Source organism: Ranitomeya variabilis, chromosome 2, assembly GCF_051348905.1.
Source record: "Ranitomeya variabilis isolate aRanVar5 chromosome 2, aRanVar5.hap1, whole genome shotgun sequence".
Taxonomy (NCBI): domain Eukaryota; kingdom Metazoa; phylum Chordata; class Amphibia; order Anura; family Dendrobatidae; genus Ranitomeya; species Ranitomeya variabilis.
The window spans coordinates 454,440,534-454,466,649 of NC_135233.1; the positions used below are offsets into that span (position 1 = coordinate 454,440,534).

General features: G+C 45.0%; 1 protein-coding gene across 5 annotated transcripts in view; it reads right to left on the reverse strand.

Annotated features, from left to right (window-relative positions):
• SIPA1 (signal-induced proliferation-associated 1) overlaps positions 1-26,116 on the reverse strand; it is a 107,668-nt gene that overhangs the window by 27,803 nt on the left and 53,749 nt on the right. For all 5 annotated transcript variants that reach the window (XM_077287337.1, XM_077287333.1, XM_077287336.1 and 2 more), the window contains exons 2-7: positions 24,901-26,098; positions 24,699-24,823; positions 23,827-24,015; positions 20,385-20,559; positions 20,207-20,310; positions 18,722-19,519 (exon numbers count right to left, since the gene is read on the reverse strand). In XM_077287337.1, the coding sequence (XP_077143452.1) occupies positions 18,722-19,519; positions 20,207-20,310; positions 20,385-20,559; positions 23,827-24,015; positions 24,699-24,823; positions 24,901-25,639 (2,130 nt within the window). In that variant the 5' untranslated portion in view covers positions 25,640-26,098. The remainder of the gene's footprint in view (positions 1-18,721; positions 19,520-20,206; positions 20,311-20,384; positions 20,560-23,826; positions 24,016-24,698; positions 24,824-24,900; positions 26,099-26,116) is intronic.

Sequence of the window (26,116 nt, forward strand, 5' to 3'; positions counted from 1 at the left end):
AGGAGTGCTGAGGTAAGAAGAGGCTGCTCACACTGCTGTCCACCCTGTGTATCTGATCTAGTACTGGAGACACCAGTGTACAGAGGTAAGAAGAGGCTGCTCACACTGCTGTCCACCCTATCTATCTGATCTAGTACTGGAGATACCAGGAGTACTGAAGTAAGAAAAGGCTGCTCACACTGCTGTCCACCCTATCTATCTGATCTAGTACTGGGGATACCAGGAGTGCTGAGGTAAGAAGAGGCTGCTCACACTTCTGTCCACCCTGCCTATCTGATCTAATACTGGAGATACCAGGAGTGCTGAGGTAAGAAGAGGCTGCTCACACTTCTGTCCACCCTGTCTCTCTGATCTAGTACTGGAGATACTAGAGGTGCTGAGGTAAGAAGAGGCTGCTCACACTGCTGTCCACCCTGTCTATCTGATCTAATACTAGGGATACCAGGAGTACTGAGGTAAGAAGAGGCTGCTCACACTGCTGTCCACCCTGTCTATCTGATCTAGTACTGGAGATACCAGGAGTGCTGAGGTAAGAAGAGGCTGCTCACACTGCTGTCCACCCTGCCTATCTGATCTAGTACTGGAGATACCAGGAGTACTGAGGTAAGAAGAGGCTGCTCACACTGCTGTCCACCCTGTATAGCTGATCTAATACTGGAGATACCAGTAGAGCAGAGGTAAGAAGAGGCTGCTCACACTGCTGTTGTGAATTCCGTTCTCAGACTCCCTCATGTGGTCATGAATGGTACTTTGGTTAGTTCTGCTCTTGGACTCCCTCTGGTGGCTTCGAGCGGAACTGCTGGTCACTGAGGTTGGCTTTATCAGCTGCTCTCGTTTATTTCTATGCTGGCTTCCTATTTAACTCCACTCAGATCGTTACTTCATGCCAGCTGTCAATGTTTCAGTATTGGTTCAGATCTCTCTTGGACTTCTCTGAGGACCTGTCTACTCCAGCAGAAGCTAAGTCTTTGCTAGTTCATTTGTTGTAACTGCTTCCTGAATATATTTCTTAGTTCTGCTATTTCTAGTCCAGCTTGCTATCATGATATGCCTTTGCTAGCTGGAAGCTCTGGGGGTGCAGAGTGGCACCTCCACACCGTGAGTCGGTGTGGGGAGTCTTTTTGCTTACTCTGCGTGGTTTTTTGTAGTCTTTTGTGCTGACCGCATAGTTCCCTTTTCTATCCTCTGACTACTTAGTGAAATCTGGCCTCCTTTGCTAAAACCTGTTTCATTCCTGTGTTTGTGACTTTCCTCTTAACTCTCAGTCAATATATGTGGGGGTCTGCCTTTACCTTTGGGGAATTTCTCTGAGGCAAGGTAAGGCTTCTATTTCTATCTTTAGGTGTAGTTAGCTCTTAGGCTGTGAAGAGGCGTCTAGGGAGAGTTAGGTACGCTCCACGGCTATTTCTAGTGTGTGTGATAGGAGTAGGGTTTGCGGTCAGCAGAGTTCCCACTTCCCCAGAGCTAGTCCCAATTTTGAGTTTACTCATCAGGTCATTCCGGGTGCTCCTAACCACCAGGTCCATAACAGTACAGCTGGCCCATAAAGTGTTAATGCATCTCAAAAGAGGGATAAGAGACGTTCTGAACCCATTTTTTTTTCTTTGCAGTGTGTTTTGTCTCTCTTTTCCCCTTAACCTCTGGGTGGTTCAGGACTCAGGTGTAGATATGGATATTCAAGGTCTGTCCTCTTGTGTGGATCATCTCACTGCAAGGGTACAAAGCATTCAAGATTATGTAGTTCAGAATCCGATGTTAGAGCCTAGAATTCCAATTCCTGATTTGTTTTCTGGGGATAGATCTAAGTTTCTGAATTTCAAAAATAATTGTAAACTGTTTCTTGCTTTGAAACCCCGCTCCTCTGGTGACCCCATTCAGCAAGTAAAAATTATTATTTCTTTGTTGCGTGGCGACCCTCAAGACTGGGCATTCTCCCTTGCGCCAGGAGATCCTGCATTGCTTAATGTAGATGCGTTTTTTCTGGCGCTTGGATTGCTTTATGACGAACCGAATTCAGTGGATCAGGCAGAGAAAATCTTGCTAGCTTTGTGTCAGGGTCAGGATGAAGCGGAGATATATTGTTAGAAGTTTAGAAAATGGTCTGTGCTTACTCAATGGAATGAGTGTGCCCTGGCAGCAATTTTTAGAAAGGGTCTTTCTGAAGCCCTTAAGGATGTTATGGTGGGATTCCCCACGCCTGCTGGTCTGAATGAATCAATGTCCTTGGCCATCCAAATTGATCGGCGTTTGCGCGAGCGCAAAATTGTGCACCATTTGGCGGTGTCCTCTGAGCAGAGGCCTGAGCCTATGCAATGTGATAGAACTTTGACCAGAACTGAACGGCAAGAACACAGACGTCAGAATAGGCTGCGTTTTTACTGTGGTGACCCCACTCATGCTATCTCTGATTGTCCTAAGCGCACTAAGCGGTTCGCTAGGTCTGTCGCCATTGGTACTGTACAGCCTAAATTTCTTTTGTCTGTTACTCTGATTTGCTCTTTGTCATCCTACTCGGTTATGGCATTTGTGGATTTAGGCGCTGCTTTGAATTTGATGGACTTGGAGTTTGCCAGGCGCTGTGGTTTTTTCTTGGAGCCTTTGCAGTATCCTATTCCATTAAGGGGAATTGATGCCACGCCGTTGGCCAAGAATAAACCTCAGTACTGGACTCAGTTGACCATGTGCATGGCTCCTGCACATCAGGAAGATATTCGCTTTTTGGTGTTGCATAATTTGCATGATGTGGTCGTGTTGGGTTTGCCATGGCTACAGGTTCATAATCCAGTATTGGATTGGAAATCAATGTCTGTGTCTAGTTGGGGTTGTCAAGGGGTACATGGCGATGTTCCGTTGGTGTAAATTTCTGCTTCCACTCCTTCTGAAGTCCCTGAGTTTCTGTCGGATTACCAGGATGTATTTGATGAGCCCAAATCCAGTGTCCTACCCCCTCATAGGGATTGTGATTGTGCTATAAATTTGATTCCTGGTAGTAAGTTTCCTAAGGGCCGACTTTTTAATTTATCTGTGCCAGAGCACGCCGCTATGCGGAGTTATATAAAGGAGTCCTTGGAGAAAGGGCATATTCGCCCGTCTTCATCACCGTTGGGAGCAGGGTTCTTTTTTGTGGCCAATGTTATGACCCCAATGGCGAGGGTCTCAGAGGAACGTGGAAGTCTGCAGAATACAAAAATCCAGCTCATAGGGCAGTGGTAGCTGGGTTGACCATATATCTACTCCTAACGCCAACACTAGAAGTAGCCGGGGATCATTCCTACGTTGATTCTAGATGACACGCTCCAGCCGGAGAATCTAGCTACCCCTAGTAGAGGAAAACAAAAGACCTTTCTTGCCTCCAGAGAAGGGGACCCCAAAGCTGGATAGAAGCCCCCCACAAATAATAACGGTGAGGTAAGAGGAAATGACAAACACAGAAATGAACCAGGTTTAGCACAGAGAGGCCCGCTTACTGATAGCAGAATAAAGAAAGGTAACTTATATGGTCAACAAAAACCCTATCAAAATCCACACTGGAAATTCAAGAACCCCCGAACCGTCTAACGGTCCGGGGGGAGAACACCAGCCCCCTAGAGCTTCCAGCAAAGGTCAGGATATATATTTGGAACAAGCTGGACAAAAATACAAAACCAAAACAAAATAGCAAAAAGCAAAAAGCGGACTTAGCTGATATAACTGGAACCAGGATAGTAGACAAGAGCACAGCAGACTAGCTCTGATAACTACGTTGCCAGGCATTGAACTGAAGGTCCAGGGAGCTTAAATAGCAACACCCTTAACTAACGACCCAGGTGCGGATAAAAGGAATGACAGAAAAACCAGAGTCAAAAAACTAGTAACCACTAGAGGGAGCAAAAAGTAAATTCACAACAGTACCCCCCCCTTAGTGAGGGGTCACCGAACCCTCACCACGACCACCAGGGCGATCAGGATGAGCGGCATGAAAGGCACGAACTAAATCGGCCGCATGAACATCAGAGGCGACCACCCAGGAATTATCCTCCTGACCATAGCCCTTCCACTTGACCAGGTACTGAAGCCTCCGCCTGGAGAGGCGAGAATCCAAGATCTTCTCCACCACGTACTCCAACTCGCCCTCAACCAACACCGGAGCAGGAGGCTCAGCAGAAGGAACTATAGGCACAATGTACCGCCGCAACAAGGACCTATGAAATACATTGTGAATAGCAAACGACACAGGAAGATCCAGACGAAAAGATACAGGATTAAGGATTTCCAATATCTTGTAAGGCCCAATAAAACGAGGTTTAAATTTGGGAGAGGAGACCTTCATAGGAACAAAGCGGGAAGAAAGCCATACCAAATCCCCAACGCGTAGTCGGGGACCCACACCGCGGCGGCGGTTGGCAAAGCGTTGAGCCCTCTCCTGTGACAACTTCAAGTTGTCCACCACATGATTCCAGATCCGCTGCAACCTATCCACCACAGAATCCACCCCAGGACAGTCAGAAGGCTCCACATGACCCGAAGAAAAGCGAGGATGGAAACCAGAGTTGCAGAAAAAAGGCGAAACCAAGGTGGCGGAACTAGCCCGATTATTAAGGGCAAACTCAGCCAACGGCAAGAATGTCACCCAATCGTCCTGATCAGCAGAGACAAAACACCTCAAATAAGCCTCCAAAGTCTGATTGGTTCGCTCCGTCTGTCCATTAGTCTGAGGATGGAAAGCAGACGAAAACGACAAATCAATGCCCATCCTACTACAAAAGGATCGCCAGAATCTGGAAACGAACTGGGATCCTCTGTCTGACACAATATTCTCAGGGATGCCGTGCAAACGAACCACGTTCTGGAAAAACACAGGAACCAGATCGGAAGAGGAAGGCAGCTTAGGCAAAGGAACCAAATGGACCATCTTTGAGAAGCGATCACATATCACCCAGATAACGGACATGCCCTGGGATAGCGGAAGATCAGAAATGAAATCCATGGAGATATGTGTCCAAGGTCTCTTCGGGACAGGCAAGGGCAAGAGCAAACCGCTGGCACGAGAACAGCAAGGCTTAGCTCGAGCACAAGTCCCACAGGACTGCACAAATGACCGCACATCCCTTGACAAGGAAGGCCACCAAAAGGACCTGGCCACCAGATCTCTGGTGCCAAAAATTCCCGGGTGACCTGCCAACACCGAGGAATGAACCTCGGAAATGACTCTGCTGGTCCACTTATCCGGGACAAACAGTCTGTCAGGTGGACAAGACTCAGGCCTATCAGCCTGAAATCTCTGCAACACACGTCGCAGATCCGGAGAAATAGCTGACAAGATAACTCCATCTTTAAGAATACCAACAGGATCAGCGACTCCAGGAGCATCAGGCACAAAGCTCCTAGAAAGAGCATCGGCCTTCACATTCTTTGAACCTGGTAAATACGAGACAACAAAATCAAAGCGGGAGAAAAACAATGACCAGCGGGCCTGTCTCGGATTAAGGCGTTTAGCAGACTCGAGATACATCAGATTTTTGTGATCAGTCAAGACCACCACACGATGCTTAGCACCCTCGAGCCAATGACGCCACTCCTCAAATGCCCATTTCATGGCCAACAACTCCCGATTGCCCACATCATAATTTCGCTCGGCAGGCGAAAACTTCCTAGAGAAAAAGGCACAAGGTTTCATAACAGAGCAACCAGGGCCTCTCTGCGACAAAACGGCCCCTGCTCCAATCTCTGAAGCATCCACCTCAACCTGAAAGGGAAGTGAGACATCGGGCTGGCACAAAACAGGCGCCGAAGTAAACCGGCGTTTCAACTCCTGGAAAGCCTCCACGGCAGCAGGAGCCCAGTTAGCTACATCGGAGCCCTTCTTGGTCATATCCGTCAAAGGTTTCACAATGCTAGAAAAATTAGCGATAAAACGACGGTAGAAGTTAGCGAAACCCAAGAACTTCTGTAGACTCTTAACTGACGAGGGCTGAGTCCAATCAAGAATAGCTCGGACCTTGACTGGGTCCATCTCCACAGCAGAAGGGGAAAAAATGAACCCCAAAAAGGGAACCTTCTGTACACCAAAGAGACACTTTGAGCCCTTGACAAACAAAGAATTTTCACGCAAAATTTTAAAGACCAACCTGACCTGCTCCACATGCGAATCCCAATTATCAGAAAAAACCAAAATATCATCCAGATAAACAATCAAAAATTTATCCAGATACTTCCGGAAAATGTCATGCATAAAGGACTGAAAAACTGAAGGCGCATTGGAGAGCCCAAAAGGCATCACCAAGTACTCAAAATGACCTTCGGGCGTATTGAATGCGGTTTTCCATTCATCACCTTGCTTAATGCGCACAAGGTTGTACGCACCACGAAGATCTATCTTGGTGAACCACTTGGCACCTTTAATCCGGGCAAACAAGTCAGACAACAGCGGTAAAGGATACTGAAATTTGACAGTGATCTTATTTAAAAGCCGATAATCAATACAAGGTCTCAAAGATCCGTCCTTTTTTGCCACAAAAAAGAATCCCGCACCAAGAGGGGAAGAAGACGGACGAATATGTCCTTTCTCTAGAGACTCCTTGATATATGAACGCATAGCGGTATGTTCAGGTACCGACAGATTAAACAGTCTTCCCTTAGGAAATTTACTGCCTGGGATCAAATCTATAGCACAGTCACAGTCCCTATGAGGAGGCAGTGCACTGGACTCAGACTCACTGAAGACATCCTGATAATCAGACAAATATTCCGGAACTTCCGAAGGCGTAGAAGAAGCAATAGACACAGGCAGGGAATCCCCATGAATACCACGACAGCCCCAACTTGAGACTGACATAGCCTTCCAGTCCAGGACTGGATTATGGGTCTGTAACCATGGCAGCCCTAAAACAACCAAATCATGCATTTTATGTAAAACCAGGAAACGTATCACCTCGCGGTGTTCAGGAGTCATGCACATGGTAACCTGTGTCCAATACTGCGGTTTATTTGCTGCCAATGGCGTAGCATCAATACCCCTAAGAGGAATAGGATTTTCTAATGGTTCAAGAGTAAAACCACAGTGCTTAGCAAATGACAGATCCATAAGACTCAGGGCAGCACCTGAATCTACAAACGCCATGACAGGAAAAGACGACAGTGAGCAAATCAAAGTTACAGACAGAATAAATTTAGGTTGCAAATTACCAACGGTGACAGGACTAACAACCTTAGCTATACGTTTAGAGCATGCTGAGATAATATGTGTAGAATCACCACAGTAGTAGCACAAGCCATTCCGGCGTCTATGAATTTTCCGCTCATTTCTAGTCAGGATTCTATCACATTGCATTAAATCAGGTGTCTGTTCAGACAACACCATGAGGGAATTTGCGATTTTTCTATCACATTGCACCGAATTAGGTGTCTGTTCAGACAACACCATGAGGGAATTTGCGGTTTTGCGCTCCCGCAACCGCCGGTCAATTTGAATAGCCAGTGCCATAGTATCATTCAGACCTGTGGGAATGGGAAAACCCACCATAACATTCTTAATGGCTTCAGAAAGGCCATTTCTAAAATTAGCGGCCAGTGCACACTCGTTCCAATGTGTCAGCACGGACCATTTCCGAAATTTTTGGCAGTACACTTCAGCCTCGTCCTGCCCCTGAGACATAGCCAGCAAGGCCTTTTCTGCCTGAATCTCAAGATTGGGTTCCTCATAAAGTAAACCGAGCGCCAGAAAAAACGCATTAATATCAGCCAATGCCGGATCTCCTGGCGCCAGCGAAAAAGCCCAATCCTGAGGGTCGCCCCGTAAGAACGAAATAACAATTTTTACTTGCTGAGCAGAGTCTCCAGATGAACAGGGTCTCAGGGACAAAAACAATTTACAATTATTCACAAAATTCCTAAACTTAAACCTGTCTCCGGAAAACAGTTCAGGAATCGGTATTTTAGGTTCTGACCTAGGATTACTGATAACATAGTCTTGTATGCCCTGCACACGAGTAGCCAGCTGGTCCACACTTGTAATCAAGGTCTGGACATTCATGTCTGCAGCAAGCATAGCCACTCTGAGGTAAAGGGGAAGAAGAAAAAAAAAAAAAACTCAGAATCTTCTTTCTTATAATCCCTCTTCTGCAATGCATTAAACATTTAATACTGGCCTGGCAAACTGTTATGACCCCAATGGCGAGGGTCTCAGAGGAACGTGGAAGTCTGCAGAATACAAAAATCCAGCTCATAGGGCAGTGGTAGCTGGGTTGACCATATATCTACTCCTAACGCCAACACTAGAAGTAGCCGGGGATCATTCCTACGTTGATTCTAGATGACACGCTCCAGCCGGAGAATCTAGCTACCCCTAGTAGAGGAAAACAAAAGACCTTTCTTGCCTCCAGAGAAGGGGACCCCAAAGCTGGATAGAAGCCCCCCACAAATAATAACGGTGAGGTAAGAGGAAATGACAAACACAGAAATGAACCAGGTTTAGCACAGAGAGGCCCGCTTACTGATAGCAGAATAAAGAAAGGTAACTTATATGGTCAACAAAAACCCTATCAAAATCCACACTGGAAATTCAAGAACCCCCGAACCGTCTAACGGTCCGGGGGGAGAACACCAGCCCCCTAGAGCTTCCAGCAAAGGTCAGGATATATATTTGGAACAAGCTGGACAAAAATACAAAACCAAAACAAAATAGCAAAAAGCAAAAAGCGGACTTAGCTGATATAACTGGAACCAGGATAGTAGACAAGAGCACAGCAGACTAGCTCTGATAACTACGTTGCCAGGCATTGAACTGAAGGTCCAGGGAGCTTAAATAGCAACACCCTTAACTAACGACCCAGGTGCGGATAAAAGGAATGACAGAAAAACCAGAGTCAAAAAACTAGTAACCACTAGAGGGAGCAAAAAGTAAATTCACAACAGGCCAAGAAGGATGGTTCTCTGAGACCCTGTATAGATTACCGCCTTCTCAATAAAATCACGGTCAAATTTCAGCACCCTTTGCCTCTGCTGTCTGATTTGTTTGCTCGGATTAAGGGGGCTAGTTGGTTCACCAAGATAGATCTTCGAGGGGCGTATAACCTTGTGCGTATTAAACAGGGCGATGAATGGAAAACAGCATTTAATACGCCCGAGGGCCATTTTGAGTACCTGGTAATGCCATTCGGGCTTTCAAATGCTCCATCTGTGTTTCAGTCCTTTATGCATGACATCTTCCGAAAGTATCTGGATAGATTCATGATTGTATATTTGGATGATATTTTGGTCTTTTCAGATGATTGGGAGTCTCATGTGAAACAGGTCAGAATGGTATTCCAGGTCCTTCGTGCTAATTCCTTGTTTGTGAAGGGGTCTAAATGTCTCTTCGGAGTTCAGAAGGTTTCCTTTTTGGGCTTCATTTTTTCCCCTTCTATCGAGATGGATCCTGTTAAAGTTCAGGCCATTTATGATTGGACTCAACCTACATCTGTGAAGAGCCTCCAGAAATTCCTGGGCTTTGCTAATTTTTACCGTCGCTTCATCGCTAATTTTTCTAGTGTGGTTAAACCTTTGACTGATTTGACAAAGAAAGGTGTTATGACCCCAGTGGACAGGGTCTCAGAGGAACGTGTAAGTCTGCGAGATTCAAAAATCCAGCTCATAGGGCTGTGGTAACTGGGTTGACCAAATAGCTACTCCTAACGCCAACACTAGAAGTAGCCGGGGATCATGCCTACGGTGATCGCTAGATGACTCGCGCCAGCCGGAGAATCTAACTACCCCTAGGAGAAGAAAACAAAGACCTCTCTTGCCTCCAGAGAAAGGGACCCCAAAGCAAGATACAAGCCCCCCACAAATAATAACGGTGAGGTAAGAGGAAATGACAAACACAGAAATGAACCAGGTTCAGCAAAGAGAGGCCAGCTTACTAATAGCAGAATATAGCAAGATAACTTATCTGGTCAACAAAAACCCTATAAAAATCCACGCTGGAGATTCAAGAACCCCCGAACCGTCTAACGGTCCGGGGGGAGAACACCAGCCCCCTAGAGCTTCCAGCAAAGGTCAGGATACAGATTGGAACAAGCTGGACAAAAATACCAAACAAAACAAAAGCAAAAAGCAAGGAAGCAGACTTAGCTTGAAATACAGGAACCAGGATCATAGGACAAGAGCACAACAGATTAGCTCTGATTTCAACGATGCCAGGCATTGAACTGAAGGTCCAGGGAGCTTATATAGCAACGCCCCTGAACTAACGGCCCAGGTGAGGATATAGGAAAAGACAGAAGCTCCAGAGTCAAATCACTAATGACCACTAGAGGGAGCAAAAAGCAAAATCACAACAGTACCCCCCCCTTAGTGAGGGGTCACCGAACCCTCACCACGACCACCAGGGCGATCAGGACGAGCGGCGTGAAAGGCACGAACTAAATCGGTCGCATGAACATCAGAGGCGACCACCCAGGAATTATCTTCCTGACCATAGCCCTTCCACTTGACCAGGTACTGAAGCCTCCGCCTGGAGAGACGAGAATCCAAGATCTTCTCCACCACGTACTCCAACTCGCCCTCAACCAACACCGGAGCAGGAGGCTCAGCAGAAGGAACCACAGGCACAACGTACCGCCGCAACAAGGACCTATGAAACACGTTGTGGATAGCAAATGACACAGGAAGATCCAGGCGAAAGGATACAGGATTAAGGATTTCCAATATCTTGTAAGGACCAATAAAACGAGGTTTAAATTTGGGAGAGGAAACCTTCATAGGAACAAAGCGGGAAGAAAGCCACACCAAATCCCCAACACGTAGTCGGGGACCCACACCGCGGCGGCGGTTGGCAAAGCGCTGAGCCCTCTCCTGTGACAACTTCAAGTTGTCCACCACAAGATTCCAGATCCGCTGCAACCTATCCACCACAGAATCCACCCCAGGGCAGTCAGAAGGTTCCACATGACCCGAAGAAAAACGAGGGTGGAAACCAGAGTTGCAGAAAAACGGCGAAACCAAGGTGGCGGAACTAGCCCGATTATTAAGGGCAAACTCAGCCAACGGCAAGAAGGTCACCCAATCGTCCTGATCAGCAGAGACAAAACACCTCAAATAAGCCTCCAAAGTCTGATTAGTTCGCTCCGTCTGTCCATTAGTCTGAGGATGGAAAGCAGACGAAAACGACAAGTCAATGCCCATCCTACTACAAAAGGATCGCCAGAATCTGGAAACGAACTGGGATCCTCTGTCTGACACAATATTCTCAGGGATGCCGTGCAAACGAACCACGTTCTGGAAAAACACAGGAACCAGATCGGAAGAGGAAGGCAGCTTAGGCAAAGGAACCAAATGGACCATCTTAGAGAAGCGATCACATATCACCCAGATAACAGACATGCCTTGAGACACCGGAAGATCAGAAATGAAATCCATGGAGATATGTGTCCAAGGTCTCTTAGGGACAGGCAAGGGCAAGAGCAACCCGCTGGCACGAGAACAGCAAGGCTTAGCTCGAGCACAAGTCCCACAGGACTGTACAAATGACCGCACATCCCTAGACAAGGAAGGCCACCAAAAGGATCTGGCCACCAGATCTCTGGTGCCAAAAATTCCTGGGTGACCTGCCAACACCGAGGAATGAACCTCGGAAATGACTCTGCTGGTCCACTTATCAGGCACAAACAGTCTGTCAGGTGGACAAGAATCAGGCCTATCAGCCTGAAATCTCTGCAACACACGTCGCAGATCAGGAGAAATAGCTGACAAGATAATACCATCCTTAAGAATACCAACAGGTTCAGCGACTCCAGGAGCATCAGGCACAAAGCTCCTGGAAAGAGCATCGGCCTTCACATTTTTTGAACCTAGCAAATACGAGACAACAAAGTCAAAACGGGAGAAAAACAATGACCAGCGGGCCTGTCTAGGATTCAGGCGTTTAGCAGACTCGAGATACATCAGATTTTTGTGATCAGTCAAGACCACCACACGATGCTTAGCACCCTCGAGCCAATGACGCCACTCCTCAAATGCCCATTTCATGGCCAACAACTCCCGATTGCCCACATCATAATTTCGCTCCGCAGGCGAAAACTTCCTAGAGAAAAAGGCGCAAGGTCTCATAACAGAGCAACCAGGGCCTCTCTGCGACAAAACGGCCCCTGCTCCAATCTCTGAAGCATCCACCTCAACCTGAAAGGGAAGCGAGACATCAGGCTGGCACAAAACAGGCGCCGAAGTAAACCGACGTTTCAACTCCTGGAAAGCCTCCACGGCAGCAGGAGCCCAATTAACCACATCGGAGCCCTTCTTGGTCATATCCGTCAAAGGTTTCACAATGCTAGAAAAGTTAGCGATAAAACGACGGTAGAAGTTAGCGAAACCCAAGAACTTCTGAAGACTCTTAACTGACGAGGGCTGAGTCCAATCAAGAATAGCTCGGACCTTGACTGGGTCCATCTCCACAGCAGAAGGGGAAAAAATGAACCCCAAAAAGGGAACCTTCTGTACACCAAAAAGACACTTTGAGCTCTTGACAAACAAAGAATTTTCACGCAAAATTTTAAAGACCATCCTGACCTGCTCCACATGCGAGTCCCAATTATCAGAAAAAACCAGAATATCATCCAGATAAACGATCAAAAATTTATCCAGATAGTTCCGGAAAATGTCATGCATAAAGGACTGAAAAACTGAAGGGGCATTAGAGAGCCCAAAAGGCATCACCAAGTACTCAAAATGACCTTCGGGCGTATTGAATGCGGTTTTCCATTCATCCCCTTGCTTAATGCGCACAAGGTTGTACGCACCACGAAGGTCTATCTTGGTAAACCACTTGGCACCTTTAATCCGGGCAAACAAGTCAGACAACAGCGGCAAAGGATACTGAAATTTGACAGTGATCTTATTTAAAAGCCGATAGTCAATACAAGGCCTCAAAGATCCGTCCTTTTTAGCCACAAAAAAGAATCCCGCACCAAGAGGGGAAGAAGACGGACGGATGTGTCCTTTCTCCAGAGACTCCTTGATATATGAACGCATAGCGGTATGTTCAGGTATCGACAGATTAAAAAGTCTTCCCTTAGGAAATTTACTGCCTGGAATCAAATCTATTGCACAGTCACATTCCCTATGAGGAGGCAATGCACTGGACCTGGACTCGCTAAAGACATCCTGATAATCAGACAAATACTCCGGAACTTCCGAAGGCGTAGAAGAAGCAATAGACACAGGCAGGGAATCCTCATGAATACCACGACAGCCCCAACTAGACACTGACATAGCCTTCCAGTCAAGGACTGGATTATGGGTCTGTAACCATGGCAGCCCCAAAACAACCAAATCATGCATTTTATGTAGAACGAGAAAACGTATCACCTCGCGGTGTTCAGGAGTCATGCACATGGTAACCTGTGTCCAATACTGCGGTTTATTTTCTGCTAATGGCGTAGCATCAATACCCCTAAGAGGGATAGGATTTTCTAATGGTTCAAGAATAAAACCACAGCGCTTAGCAAATGAGAGATCCATAAGACTCAGGGCAGCACCTGAATCTACAAACGCCATGACAGGATAAGATGACAGTGAGCAAATCAAAGTTACAGACAGAATAAACTTAGGATGCAAATTACCAACGGTGACAGGACTAACAACCTTAGATATACGTTTAGAGCATGCTGAGATAACATGTGTAGAATCACCACAGTAGTAGCACAAGCCATTCCGGCGTCTATGAATTTTCCTCTCATTTCTAGTCAAGATTCTATCACATTGCATCAAATCAGGTGTCCGTTCAGACAACACCATGAGGGAATTTGCGGTTTTTCTATCACATTGCATCACATCAGGTGTCTGTTCAGACAACAACATGAGGGAATTTGCGGTTTTGCGCTCCCGCAACCGCCGGTCAATTTGAATAGCCAGGGACATGGTATCATTCAGACCTGTGGGAATGGGAAAACCCACCATAACATTCTTAATGGCCTCAGAAAGGCCATTTCTAAAATTAGCGGCCAGTGCACACTCGTTCCAATGTGTCAGCACGGACCATTTCCGAAATTTTTGGCAATACACCTCAGCCTCGTCCTGGCCCTGAGACATAGCCAGCAAGGCTTTCTCTGCCTGAATCTCAAGATTGGGTTCCTCATAAAGTAAACCGAGCGCCAGAAAAAACGCATCAATATCAGCCAATGCCGGATCTCCTGGCGCCAACGAAAAAGCCCAATCTTGAGGGTCACCCCGTAAGAATGAAATAACAATTTTTACTTGTTGAGCAGAGTCTCCAGACGAACAAGGTTTCAGGGACAAAAACAATTTACAATTATTCCTGAAATTCCTAAACTTAAATCGGTCTCCTGAAAACAGTTCAGGAATCGGAATCTTGGGTTCAGACCTAGGATTTCTGGTAACATAATCTTGTATACCCTGCACACGAGCGGCAAGCTGGTCCACACTTGTAATCAAGGTCTGGACATTCATGTCTGCAGCAAGCTTAAGCCACTCTGAGGTAAAGGGGAAAAGAAAAAAAAAATGAGAGAGGGAAAAAAAAAACTCAAAATTTTCTTTCTTATAATCCCACTTCTGCAATGCATTAAACATTTAATACTGGCCTGGCATACTGTTATGACCCCAGTGGACAGGGTCTCAGAGGAACGTGTAAGTCTGCGAGATTCAAAAATCCAGCTCATAGGGCTGTGGTAACTGGGTTGACCAAATAGCTACTCCTAACGCCAACACTAGAAGTAGCCGGGGATCATGCCTACGGTGATCGCTAGATGACTCGCGCCAGCTGGAGAATCTAACTACCCCTAGGAGAAGAAAACAAAGACCTCTCTTGCCTCCAGAGAAAGGGACCCCAAAGCAAGATACAAGCCCCCCACAAATAATAACGGTGAGGTAAGAGGAAATGACAAACACAGAAATGAACCAGGTTCAGCAAAGAGAGGCCAGCTTACTAATAGCAGAATATAGCAAGATAACTTATCTGGTCAACAAAAACCCTATAAAAATCCACGCTGGAGATTCAAGAACCCCCGAACCGTCTAACGGTCCGGGGGGAGAACACCAGCCCCCTAGAGCTTCCAGCAAAGGTCAGGATACAGATTGGAACAAGCTGGACAAAAATACCAAACAAAACAAAAGCAAAAAGCAAGGAAGCAGACTTAGCTTGAAATACAGGAACCAGGATCATAGGACAAGAGCACAACAGATTAGCTCTGAATTCAACGATGCCAGGCATTGAACTGAAGGTCCAGGGAGCTTATATAGCAACGCCCCTGAACTAACGGCCCAGGTGAGGATATAGGAAAAGACAGAAGCTCCAGAGTCAAATCACTAATGACCACTAGAGGGAGCAAAAAGCAAAATCACAACAGAAAGGTGCTGATGTGGTGAATTGGTCCTCTGCGGCCGTTGAGGTTTTTCAGGAGCTGAAACGTCGTTTTTCTTCGGCCCCTGTGTTGCGTCAGCCAGATGTTTCGCTCCCTTTTCAGGTCGAGGTTGATGCTTCTGAGATTGGAGCAGGGGCTGTTTTGTCTCAAAGAAGTTCTGATGGCTCTGTGATGAAGCCATGTGCCTTCTTTTCTAGAAAGTTTTCGCCTGCTGAGCGTAATTATGATGTTGGCAATCGGGAGCTGCTAGCTATGAAGTGGGCATTCGAGGAGTGGCGACATTGGCTTGAGGGAGCCAAGCACCGCGTGGTGGTCTTGACGGATCACAAAAATCTGACTTATCTCGAGTCTGCCAAGCGGTTGAATCCTAGACAGGCTCGGTGGTCGCTGTTTTTCTCCCGTTTCGATTTTGTGGTCTCATACCTTCCAGGTTCTAAGAATGTGAAGGCAGATGCCCTTTCTAGGAGTTTTGTGCCTGATTCTCCGGGAGTCCCTGTGCCGGCTGGTATTCTCAAAGAGGGGGTAATTCTGTCTGCCATCTCCCCTGATTTGCGGCGGGTGCTGCAGGAGTTTCAGGCTGATAGACCTGACCGTTGTCTAGCGGAGAAACTGTTTGTCCCTGATAGATGGACTAGCAGAGTTATTTCTGAGGTTCATTGCTCGGTGTTGGCTGGTCATCCTGGGATTTTTGGTACCAGAGATTTGGTGGCTAGGTCCTTTTGGTGGCCTTCCTTGTCACGGGATGTGCGTTCTTTTGTGCAGTCCTGTGGGACTTGTGCTCGGGCTAAGCCCTGCTTTTCTCGTGCCAGTGGGTTGCTTTTGCCCTTGCCATTCCCGAAAAGGCCTTGGACGCATGTTTCCATGGATTTTATTTCAGATCTTCCTGTCTCTCAAAGGATGTCTGTCATCTGGGTGGTTTGTGATCGCTTTTCTAAGATGGTCCATTTGGTACCCTTGCCTAAATTACCTTCTTCCTCTGATTTGGTGCCATTTTTTCAACATGTGGTTCGTTTGCATGGCATTCCGGAGAACATTGTGTCAGACAGAGGTTCCCAGTTTGTCTCTAGGTTTTGGCGGTCCTTTTGTGTTAAGATGGGCATTGATTTGTCTTTTTCTTCGGCTTTCCATCCTCAAACAAATGGCCAAACCGAACGAACCAACCAGACTTTGGAAACCTATCTGAGATGCTTTGTTTCTACTGATCAGGATGATTGGGTGACCTTCTTGCCATTGGCTGAGTTCGCCCTTACTAATCGGGCTAGTTCGGCTACTTTGGTTTCGCCTTTTTTTTGCAATTCTGGTTTTCATCCTCGTTTTTCTTCGGGGCAGGTTGAGCCTTCTGACTGTCCTGGTGTGGATTCTGTGGTGGACAGGTTGCAGCAAATTTGGACTCACGTAGTGGACAATCTGACGTTGTCCCAGGAGAAGGCTCAACGTTTCGCTAACCGCCATCATTGTGTTGGTCCCCGACTTCGTGTTGGGGATTTGGTTTGGTTGTCTTCTCGTTATGTTCCTATGAAGGTTTCTTCTCCTAAGTTTAAGCCTCGTTTCATTGGTCCTTATAAGATTTCTGAAATTCTCAACCCTGTGTCATTTCGTTTGGTCCTTCCAGCTTCTTTTGCCATCCATAATGTGTTCCATAGGTCGTTGTTGCGGAGGTACATGGCGCCTATGGTTCCCTCCGTTGGTCCTCCTGCTCCGGTGTTGGTTGAGGGGGAGTTGGAGTATGTGGTGGAAAAAAATTTGGATTCTCGTATTTCGAGACGGAAGCTTCAGTACCTGGTTAAGTGGAAGGGCTATGGTCAGGAGGATAATTCCTGGGTTGTTGCCTCCGATGTCCATGCTGCCGATTTAGTTCGTGCCTTTCATTTGGCTCGTCCTGATCGGCCTGGGGGCCCTGGTGAGGGTTCGGTGACCCCTCCTCAAGGGGGAGGTACTGTTGTGAATTCCGTTCTCGGACTCCCTCCTGTGGTCATGAATGGTACTTTGGTTAGTTCTGCTCTTGGACTCCCTCTGGTGGCTTCGAGCAGAACTGCTGGTCACTGAGGTTGGCTTTATCAGCTGCTCTCGTTTACTTCTATGCTGGCTTCCTATTTAACTCCACTCAGATCGTTACTTCATGCCAGCTGTCAATGTTTCAGTATTGGTTCAGATCTCTCTTGGACTTCTCTGAGGACCTGTCTACTCCAGCAGAAGCTAAGTCTTTGCTAGTTCATTTGTTGTAACTGCTTCCTGAATATATTTTTTAGTTCTGCTATTTCTAGTCCGGCTTGCTATCATGATATGCCTTTGCTAGCTGGAAGCTCTGGGGGTGCAGAGTGGCACCTCCACACCGTGAGTCGGTGTGGGGAGTCTTTTTGCTTACTCTGCGTGGTTTTTTGTAGTCTTTTGTGCTGACCGCATAGTTCCCTTTTCTATCCTCTGACTATTTAGTGAAATCTGGCCTCCTTTGCTAAAACCTGTTTCATTCCTGTGTTTGTGACTTTCCTCTTAACTCACAGTCAATATATGTGGGGGTCTGCCTTTACCTTTGGGGAATTTCTCTGAGGCAAGGTAAGGCTTCTATTTCTATCTTTAGGTGTAGTTAGCTCTTAGGCTGTGTGTGTGATAGGAGTAGGGTTTGCGGTCAGCAGAGTTCCCACTTCCCCAGAGCTAGTCCCGATTTTGAGTTTACTCATCAGGTCATTCCGGGTGCTCCTAACCACCAGGTCCATAACACACTGCTGTCCATCCTGTCTATCTGACCTAATAATGGAGATTCCAGGGGTGCTGAGGAAAGAAGAGGCTGCTCACACTGCTGTCCACCCTGCCTATCTGTTCTATTACTGGAGATACTAGAGGTGCTGAGGTAAGAAGAGGCTGCTCACACTGCTGTCTACCCTGTCTATTTGATCTAATACTGTAGATGCTAGAGGTGCTGGGGCAAGAAAAGGACACTCACACTGCTTTCCACTATGTCTATCTGATCTAGTACTGGGGATACCAGGAGCACTGAGGTAAGAAGAGGCTGCTCACACTGCTGTCCACCCTGTCTATCTGATCTAATACTGGAGATACCAGGAGTACTGAGGTAAGAAGAGGCTGCTCACACTGCTGTCCACCCCGTGTATTTGATCTAATGCTGGAAATACAGGTAGAGCAGTGTTAAGAAGAGGCTGCTCACACTGCTGTCCACTATGTCTATCTGATCTAATACTGGAGAATACCAGAGGTGCTAAGGTAAGATGAGGCTGCTCACACTATATAATGACAAGTTATGCAATTTTATAATATATTTTGTGTATCAATTCCTTACATTTGTCAATATAACTGTGTGTCTAAATATAAAATCAGTTGCACTCGGATGTACAATATGGTTCCATAGAACTATTAAAGCCATCTGTGCTTACCTGCAGCCTCTTGACAATGTGGTTTATTTCGTTTTCCACTTCTGTCTCATTGCTTGCAATTGGGCACAAAGCTAGTCTTCCGGCCCGACCATAGTAAAGATCCAATCCTCCTTTAGAAGAATAAGTCCAGCCAAGTACATCCCTACATGAACAGTGAAAGCTGACCGCTCCTTCACGCTCTTTTTTCGGGTCAACTAATACCAACATTTCAGAAGATATCCCCAGCATGTAAATACTTTCTGGAATGGAGACGTTGACAGCCTTAACCGTCCAGGCTAAGGAACCAGAACTATGGAATTCTGGAGGAACACTGTACGCCCAACGGGTTCCTTTTCCCCCTTTGTCCCCAGTTCCTGTGCTTCCTGCTCGATCCCTTTTCTTGGAAAGACCCAATATGGCTAGTTTAGAGGAGCATGAATCCAGAGTGGTGGTAGTAACATGATCTCTAGCCAAATCCCTTAAGTACTCTTCCCTGGTTCTGGTAGCCATGGCTAGAAATTTGCCTCCACGTTCAGCTGCATTCTCACCATTTACAGCTTTGGAAAGCAAAAAGTCTCTAAGTTCAGGAGAGCGTCGTAATAAATTAGTGGGCAGAGTGGGCCCAAAGGGTGGAGTGTCGGCTGTGCGGGTAACGGCAACACTGTAACTGGTGTGATTGGCACATGGATTGTGAACACGAACCACAATGAATACATGTTGGAAATGGGAACGAATAGTCTGTGGAGTAAAGGGAAGAGCACCCGGTTCTTGGAAGACAATCGTCACAATGTCATTGCCAATATGTCTTTTACGAAGTAACTGAAAAAAAAATAGGATAATTAAAAAAAAGAATATGGCAAAATTCCTTTATTTTTCCATTTAATATTCATATTTTACTCAATGGAATAGCTAAATTAAAGGGGTTTATTAGGGCTTATATAATAGGATAGGCCATCAGTATAAGATTGGTGTAATACACAGCAGCCTATCAGACACTGCAAAGAAGTAAAAACTCCAGACTTATAAAATATGATGCTGATTTATTATTTTGCATGCCAGTCTTGATGAAGTGTGCACTGGTGTTTCTTGTTCTCATTATTGTTGTTGATGGAGGGACAAGTGACCCGACCTGTCCATCAGACCCCGCCTGTCCATCAGACCCCGCCCATAAAAGATCACCACACATGGGAATGCTGCTTTTCTATTGGAGGAGGCTGATGGACAGATCTGGTCACATGTTCCTCCATCAGCAGCCATTGTGAGAAGAGGAGAACTGTGCAATCTGGGAGGAAGAAGGGGGAGAACCTGTGTGATACTTATATATTGGTAAGTTCCACAAAGACATGTACATTTTTAAAATTAAAGTGGACAATCCCTTTAGATTAAAGAATATTACCCAGAAATGGTAGCTAAATTCCTTCTATTATTACGAGCAAAGAAAATGATGAAGATCTAATGAATTCCAAAACAAAGTTTTCAGAAAAGCTGTCAATTATTTCCGACTACCTGCTGACTGTTGCTTGCTGTGAATGGAAGCATTGTTGAAACGTGGAACATGATCTCGTAGTCCTGGTAGCGGGTGTAGAGCGAGTGTGTGCCTGTACTGTCAGCTGCGAAGAAGACAAATGGATTTATAGTGGGAGAAGATAAACTGTGCTGGTGAAAAATGTCTAAAATAGCTTACTTTTGTTGTCCAACTGCGCTCTGTACTTGTCAAACCCTTTTAGTTTGACTTCGTCTCCCAGTAAGCTCAGGAACTCCTTGAAAGCCGGTCCTGCTGTCTCATTATTATACATCTCCTCCTCTGATGACTGTCCACTACGGCAATACAGAATACCAATCTTTCGCTGAAAACTGAGCTGGAAGAAGAGACATAGTAATATATTACGTATTAAAAATTGTGGCTGAATCACATATCAAAGACATCTCACGCAGGAGTCTGATATCGGCTCTGCCCTTACTGAGTCAGAATGGTCTCAGATTTGGTCCTCTTCAACCGGCGGAATTCTCAATTCCTTAATGGTATAGACAAACTATAAGGTGTTGACTAGATGGTACTTAACCCCAACTAGAGTTGCCAAGGCAGTTCCCGGCTACTCTCTCAAGTGTTTTAGAGGTTGTGTTTCTGACTGGGATATGTACCATATTTGGTGGTTGGGCCCGGTGGTGCGCAGATTTTGGACTAGGGTATATCACTTTACTATCTCAGTCACAAATACTAAACTTAAAAAAAATCCTTGGGAAACCTTACTTAACAAACATATCCCTACAATCCCTAAACACACCCAAATTCTCATCTCTACCCTCTCCTAGTGTATCCTCATCCATCCCCTGTAGACTGTGAGCCATCGCGGGCAGGGTCCTCTCTCCTCCTGTACTTGTGTGTGCCTTGTTTTACTCATGTTTATTGTACTTGTCTGTATTGTCTTGTCACATGTAAAGCGCCATGGAATAAATGGCTCTATAAAAATGAATAATAATAATAATCTCATTTATATATTCCTAGCAAGCTATAGCCTTGGCCTGGAGAAAATCAGGTCTAGATCTGTCAGAAGTCAAGACACGCCTTTCTTCGTATATGATCAATGAAAAATTATCTGCCATACTTATGGATAAAGTCTGTACATTTAATAAAATGTTGCTTTCCTGGTTGGAATACACAGACCACACTCCCTTCGCCACACCCTCACTTCATTTACATGCTCCTGACTCCCCAGACTCATCCTAATTCGATATATTAAATTTAGTTTCGACTAACCCCTCCCTCAGGCTCCTTTTCCCCCCTCCTTTACCCTTTCCTCCTTCCCATCAGTGACAGTAGCCCCTCCCCTTGTACTCCACCCATCTAAATGTTTTGTTTTTATCACTGCACTATACCTGTTTGTTATGTGAATAATTCTTCAATAAAAATCCATTGTTGAAAAAAAAATTGTGGCTGAATGAGGGGGCCACCTATACCCAAACTGGAGGGCCCTTTACTAGTAGAGAGTGGTAATTGTTGCAGTCTGCACAGTAAACCTAAGATTTAAGATGTAAGCTTATTTGGGAAGATATTCTTTCCAACTCTCCCATACACATGATAGATAACACCTATATATACAGTAAATAACCTAGGATCCACCATTTAGGTGATGACACAGCTCACCTCCACCTCCTGACTCCTGCACAGATTACAAAGGATACCTGCAGCCTATCTCCTGCCCCTCTCTGCACAATGAATTCTGCACAGATCACAGAGCATGCCTGCAGCTTTGCTCCTTTCTTTCCCTGCACAATTACCTCTGTACAGATCACAAAGCATGCCTGTGTCTTGGCTTCTCTCTTTCCCTGCACAATTACCTCTGTACAGATCGCAGAGCATGCCTGCAGCTTTGCTACTCTCTTTCCCTGCACAATTACTTCTGTACAGATCACAGAGCATGCCTGCAGCTTTGCTACTCACTTTCCCTGCACAATTACCTCTGTACTGATCACAGAGCATGCCTTCAGCTTGCGCCACTATTTCCCTGCACAATGACCTCTGCACAGATCACAGAGCATGCCTGCTAAACTCTCCAATGGAAGTTATTGGGGTGGATTCATGCAAATTGTGAAAAAAGAGTCTCTGTTGCCCATTTTGGCATGTTTATCAAAAGCAGAATTAGAAACTGAGTCTTCTTTGTAATTGGTTTATAAGTGCACGCCCATCAGCCACAGGTGATTTTAAGTAGTTAGCTGGTCCACTCCTGACCCATAAATTGTAGGCTTTTTTGCCAAGGAGAGGTGACAAAACAGGACAAGGACCCAACTTTCGAAGGATGCCTTGACGTGGCAGTTGGGCACACATATATTGGCCAATTTATGCACCAAGCACCTTCTTTTCCACTGTATTTTTCATACCAATTTTTACAGATGAATATTTCATATATTAAACATTATATAGCGCTTTTTCCCCCATTTTCTATGGCAGTAATGCATCTTCAATGTTCTAGATTAATCATTGCTGGTAAATCATGGTGCAACTTTTATCATTTTTCTGATTATATGGGCAGCCATGACTTCTCTATATGTTGCGGTTAAATGGGGTTGCATTGCGACTCGCAAGGTATTGCGACAGCGACAAGCGAGTTGCCAAAAATCCAACTGGTTCTGACTGTGATTTGCTTCTTGCGTCAACATACTGTAAGGAGACCCAATTCCCTTGCATTATGCTGCAATATAGATCTTTGGCATGCCTGAAATTGCTCTGTATTTCCAGATTTAGACCGTTTCATCAATCTATTCCAATGAAACATCTACAGTTTCTTATATCCATGTGGCTGCTGTAAATCGTATCTCTAAACTGCTGTTAACAGAGCAAAGTTATAATTCATGCAAAATGGTTAAATGCCCCATAGACATTAAACAAAAGTCGGATGATCCTGACAGTCTAATGAGTACAGAGACCTTCCAACTCTTCCAGAAGAAGGTCTTGCCTGTTGGATTTTCAGTAGCCGTGCCTTTTGTTCTCCAGGAGGACACTCCTTTGTTTTCTTTTGGTGTACTGCTGCTATACTACTTTGCCAGCAGCTCTCTACGAGGCAGATGTAGGTCCCAGTGGTGTGACCGACATCTATCACACATTTGCCATACATTGTATCAATATGCCAAAGATACATTCAGATGGGAACACCCCTTTAAGGTTGTTGCAAAGAGCCCGTACAGTGGCACACACAATTAATTTTCTATTAAAATCATACAGAATGTATGCCTCTGTAAATGAGAGCCATACGGAGACATGGCTAGCCATCTTCAAAATTTGAAGCACTTGGCTTGGTTCTTGCTAAAATGCAAGTTCTGTATATTTTGTATTTCCCCTTCAGTCTATGTGAATTTCCGCTGGATGATCTGGCTTCCTCTCGGGCAGGTTAATGAGCTTCCTGAAAGCTTCACTGTGTTAGGAACAGATGTGCTTGAATAAAGATCAGGCTGAATAATTCTGTCGAGTATTTTGGCACTGTGTACATAGAGGATTAGAAAGTGCAAGGATAATCAATCTGCTCTCTATTTCTTTGCCAACACAATAGAAGATACCCTACGTAATATTTAATAAGAGAAACAGTTCATGACTTATAAGTAATTTAATGAAAAGTGTAATGTACACTCACCCCTTGCTCATCCAACTTGAGGAGAGTCTCCGGTACTTTCGGAGAGTTAGATGCAAGCCGTAGACACTGCAGATTAACTTCTGGTACAATGTATTCAAGAAGCTTTTTAGGTGAAATGGCTCGGGAAGAATTGGGTCTTATAGATGACGGAAAGGCTTCCTCTAGGATGGACCCTCGAAGAGTCTTTAACTTTAAGCAGAAAATTTAGCACATGGTTAAATAACTTCTTTACACCAGCCAATAATTGATGAATGAGTGTTCATATGATGAGCTGAAGAACTACAATTGTTAACCTCTATCTCCCACAACCAGCTTTTCAAACTATGTTTTCTGTGAAATGCGACAGTGTTTCAGAGTAAATCATACCTGGCTACAATCGCACAGCCAGAGTCTGATTCATACTGCCTGTAGTTTGGGCAGCATGAAAGTAATAACAGATTCCTTACCTGGAATTACCCCATTAATGTATAGACTGTATTACTATGGCTTAGGAAAATAAAATAATTTTTTTTATGTATTTCATGTAGATTTATATTGTCTTATGAGATAACATATTATTAGTATACTGTCAGGGAGGATGAGCTGTCATCATCTACATAACAACTGTGTGACAGGAACTGTCTAGTTATAATCAATAACTGTGATAGGAGTTTCTGCCCCTCAGTGGTACACTGCATGTAACTTTTTCATGCAGGTAGTTCTGGTGACTGAGATGGTGATGCTCTCCAGAGAACATAAAGTCATACAATTCCAAAGGGGGAGAGGTTGACATGACATGACCCAAGGGAGAAGAAGAATTTTTGTATATCATATAGAAAGGAAGGTAATGATGGCTGAATTATAGGACTTGTATAACAGAGGTAATCTTTTACCTCAGTTGTTCGGAATATTAATCTATAGTTATACTGGACACCATTGGCACCTTCTCTCTCATCCCTCCGTATGCTTATTGCCACGGGTCCCAGTCTTTCATCAACTCCAAAAAAATTCTGATGTTCTGGAAAAAAAAATACAAAATTATGTAACTTGTTAATAAAACACTAAAGCGAATAATAAATAAATTAAGTTACTGACCTTTTCCATAAAAATACTTTCGGTAATATAGTGCACCCAGGTCTTGATATTCCACAAAATAGCTGCTGTCTCTGATCCTCTCTCTAGCTTCCTCTAATACTGACACAGAAGCATTTGGCCCCCGAACTGGAAAACTGATAAGTGGTGTATGGAGAAACGAAACAGAACAAAAATCCCATCCTTGATCTTTTTGGCCTTCTGCTTCTTCTCCTCCTACTTCATTGCGAAAATATGGACAGCTGAGCAAGAGTTCATTGTCTTTTCCATCTCCAGGGTCACCTGGATCTTCTGGGGATGACAAAGATCTTCTAGGTGAAGAATTAGTCCTTATCTGAGAGGCAGCAGATGCCCCACTTCTCACATTTTTTCTAACTTCTGATTCCCTTCTTCGAAAAGGGTCAAATAGTATACTCTGGATGTCATGGTGAGCAAAACTTTTTGGTCTCGGGGCTACAGGATCCCCTTCAGGAGGTTTTTCCTTTATCTCATGGGCCGATGGCCCTTGGCTGTTTCCAGCCAGCCCAAGCAGTATGAATGGATCTTTAAATCGTGGGGCAGAAGGGCTTCCAGAACCTTTATCACGAGGATCGAACTCTGACTCTGAAAGAGAGCGTGCTCCGCCGTTGTGCTTGCTGTTCCCTGGGGCTATCAAGGACTTAGACTCGCGAGGACTCTTGTGAGGGGAAGATCGAGATGGAGGTTGGCGGAGCTTACGCACAAAGAGGTCATCGGACTGCATCTCATAAGAAACTCATTTATGAATTTTAAAAGGTTCCAGGTCTTCAACTATTTAGAACTTCATAAACTATAATAACCCGTTCCTCTCTATATATATTTATATATTTTTTTGTGTGCTTTTTACTTAGATTTCTTAGTATGTGCTGTATTTTCTTATTTATTTTTAACTTGTCTCTTTCATTATTTTACTTTTCTTGTACGTCACAGTTTGATTGTTGTTTCTCATTATGTTTCTGTAGGAAGTCAAACTTTATGTACTTGTTTCTTTTGTCTTGGTCCTAGTTCCTTCTCGTCTATTTTCACATACTGTTCTACCTGGATTTACTCTACTTTGTTCCTCTTGGTTCCTCGTACTGCTTTCTTCTTTCATCCTCTTTGTTTTGTTGCTTTATTAAACATTTCCTCCCCATGTGCTTTTTATATTTAATCTAGGTTAAAAGTCCACAAAAGCAGTTCAGGCCTAAAGGAAGAAAATAGA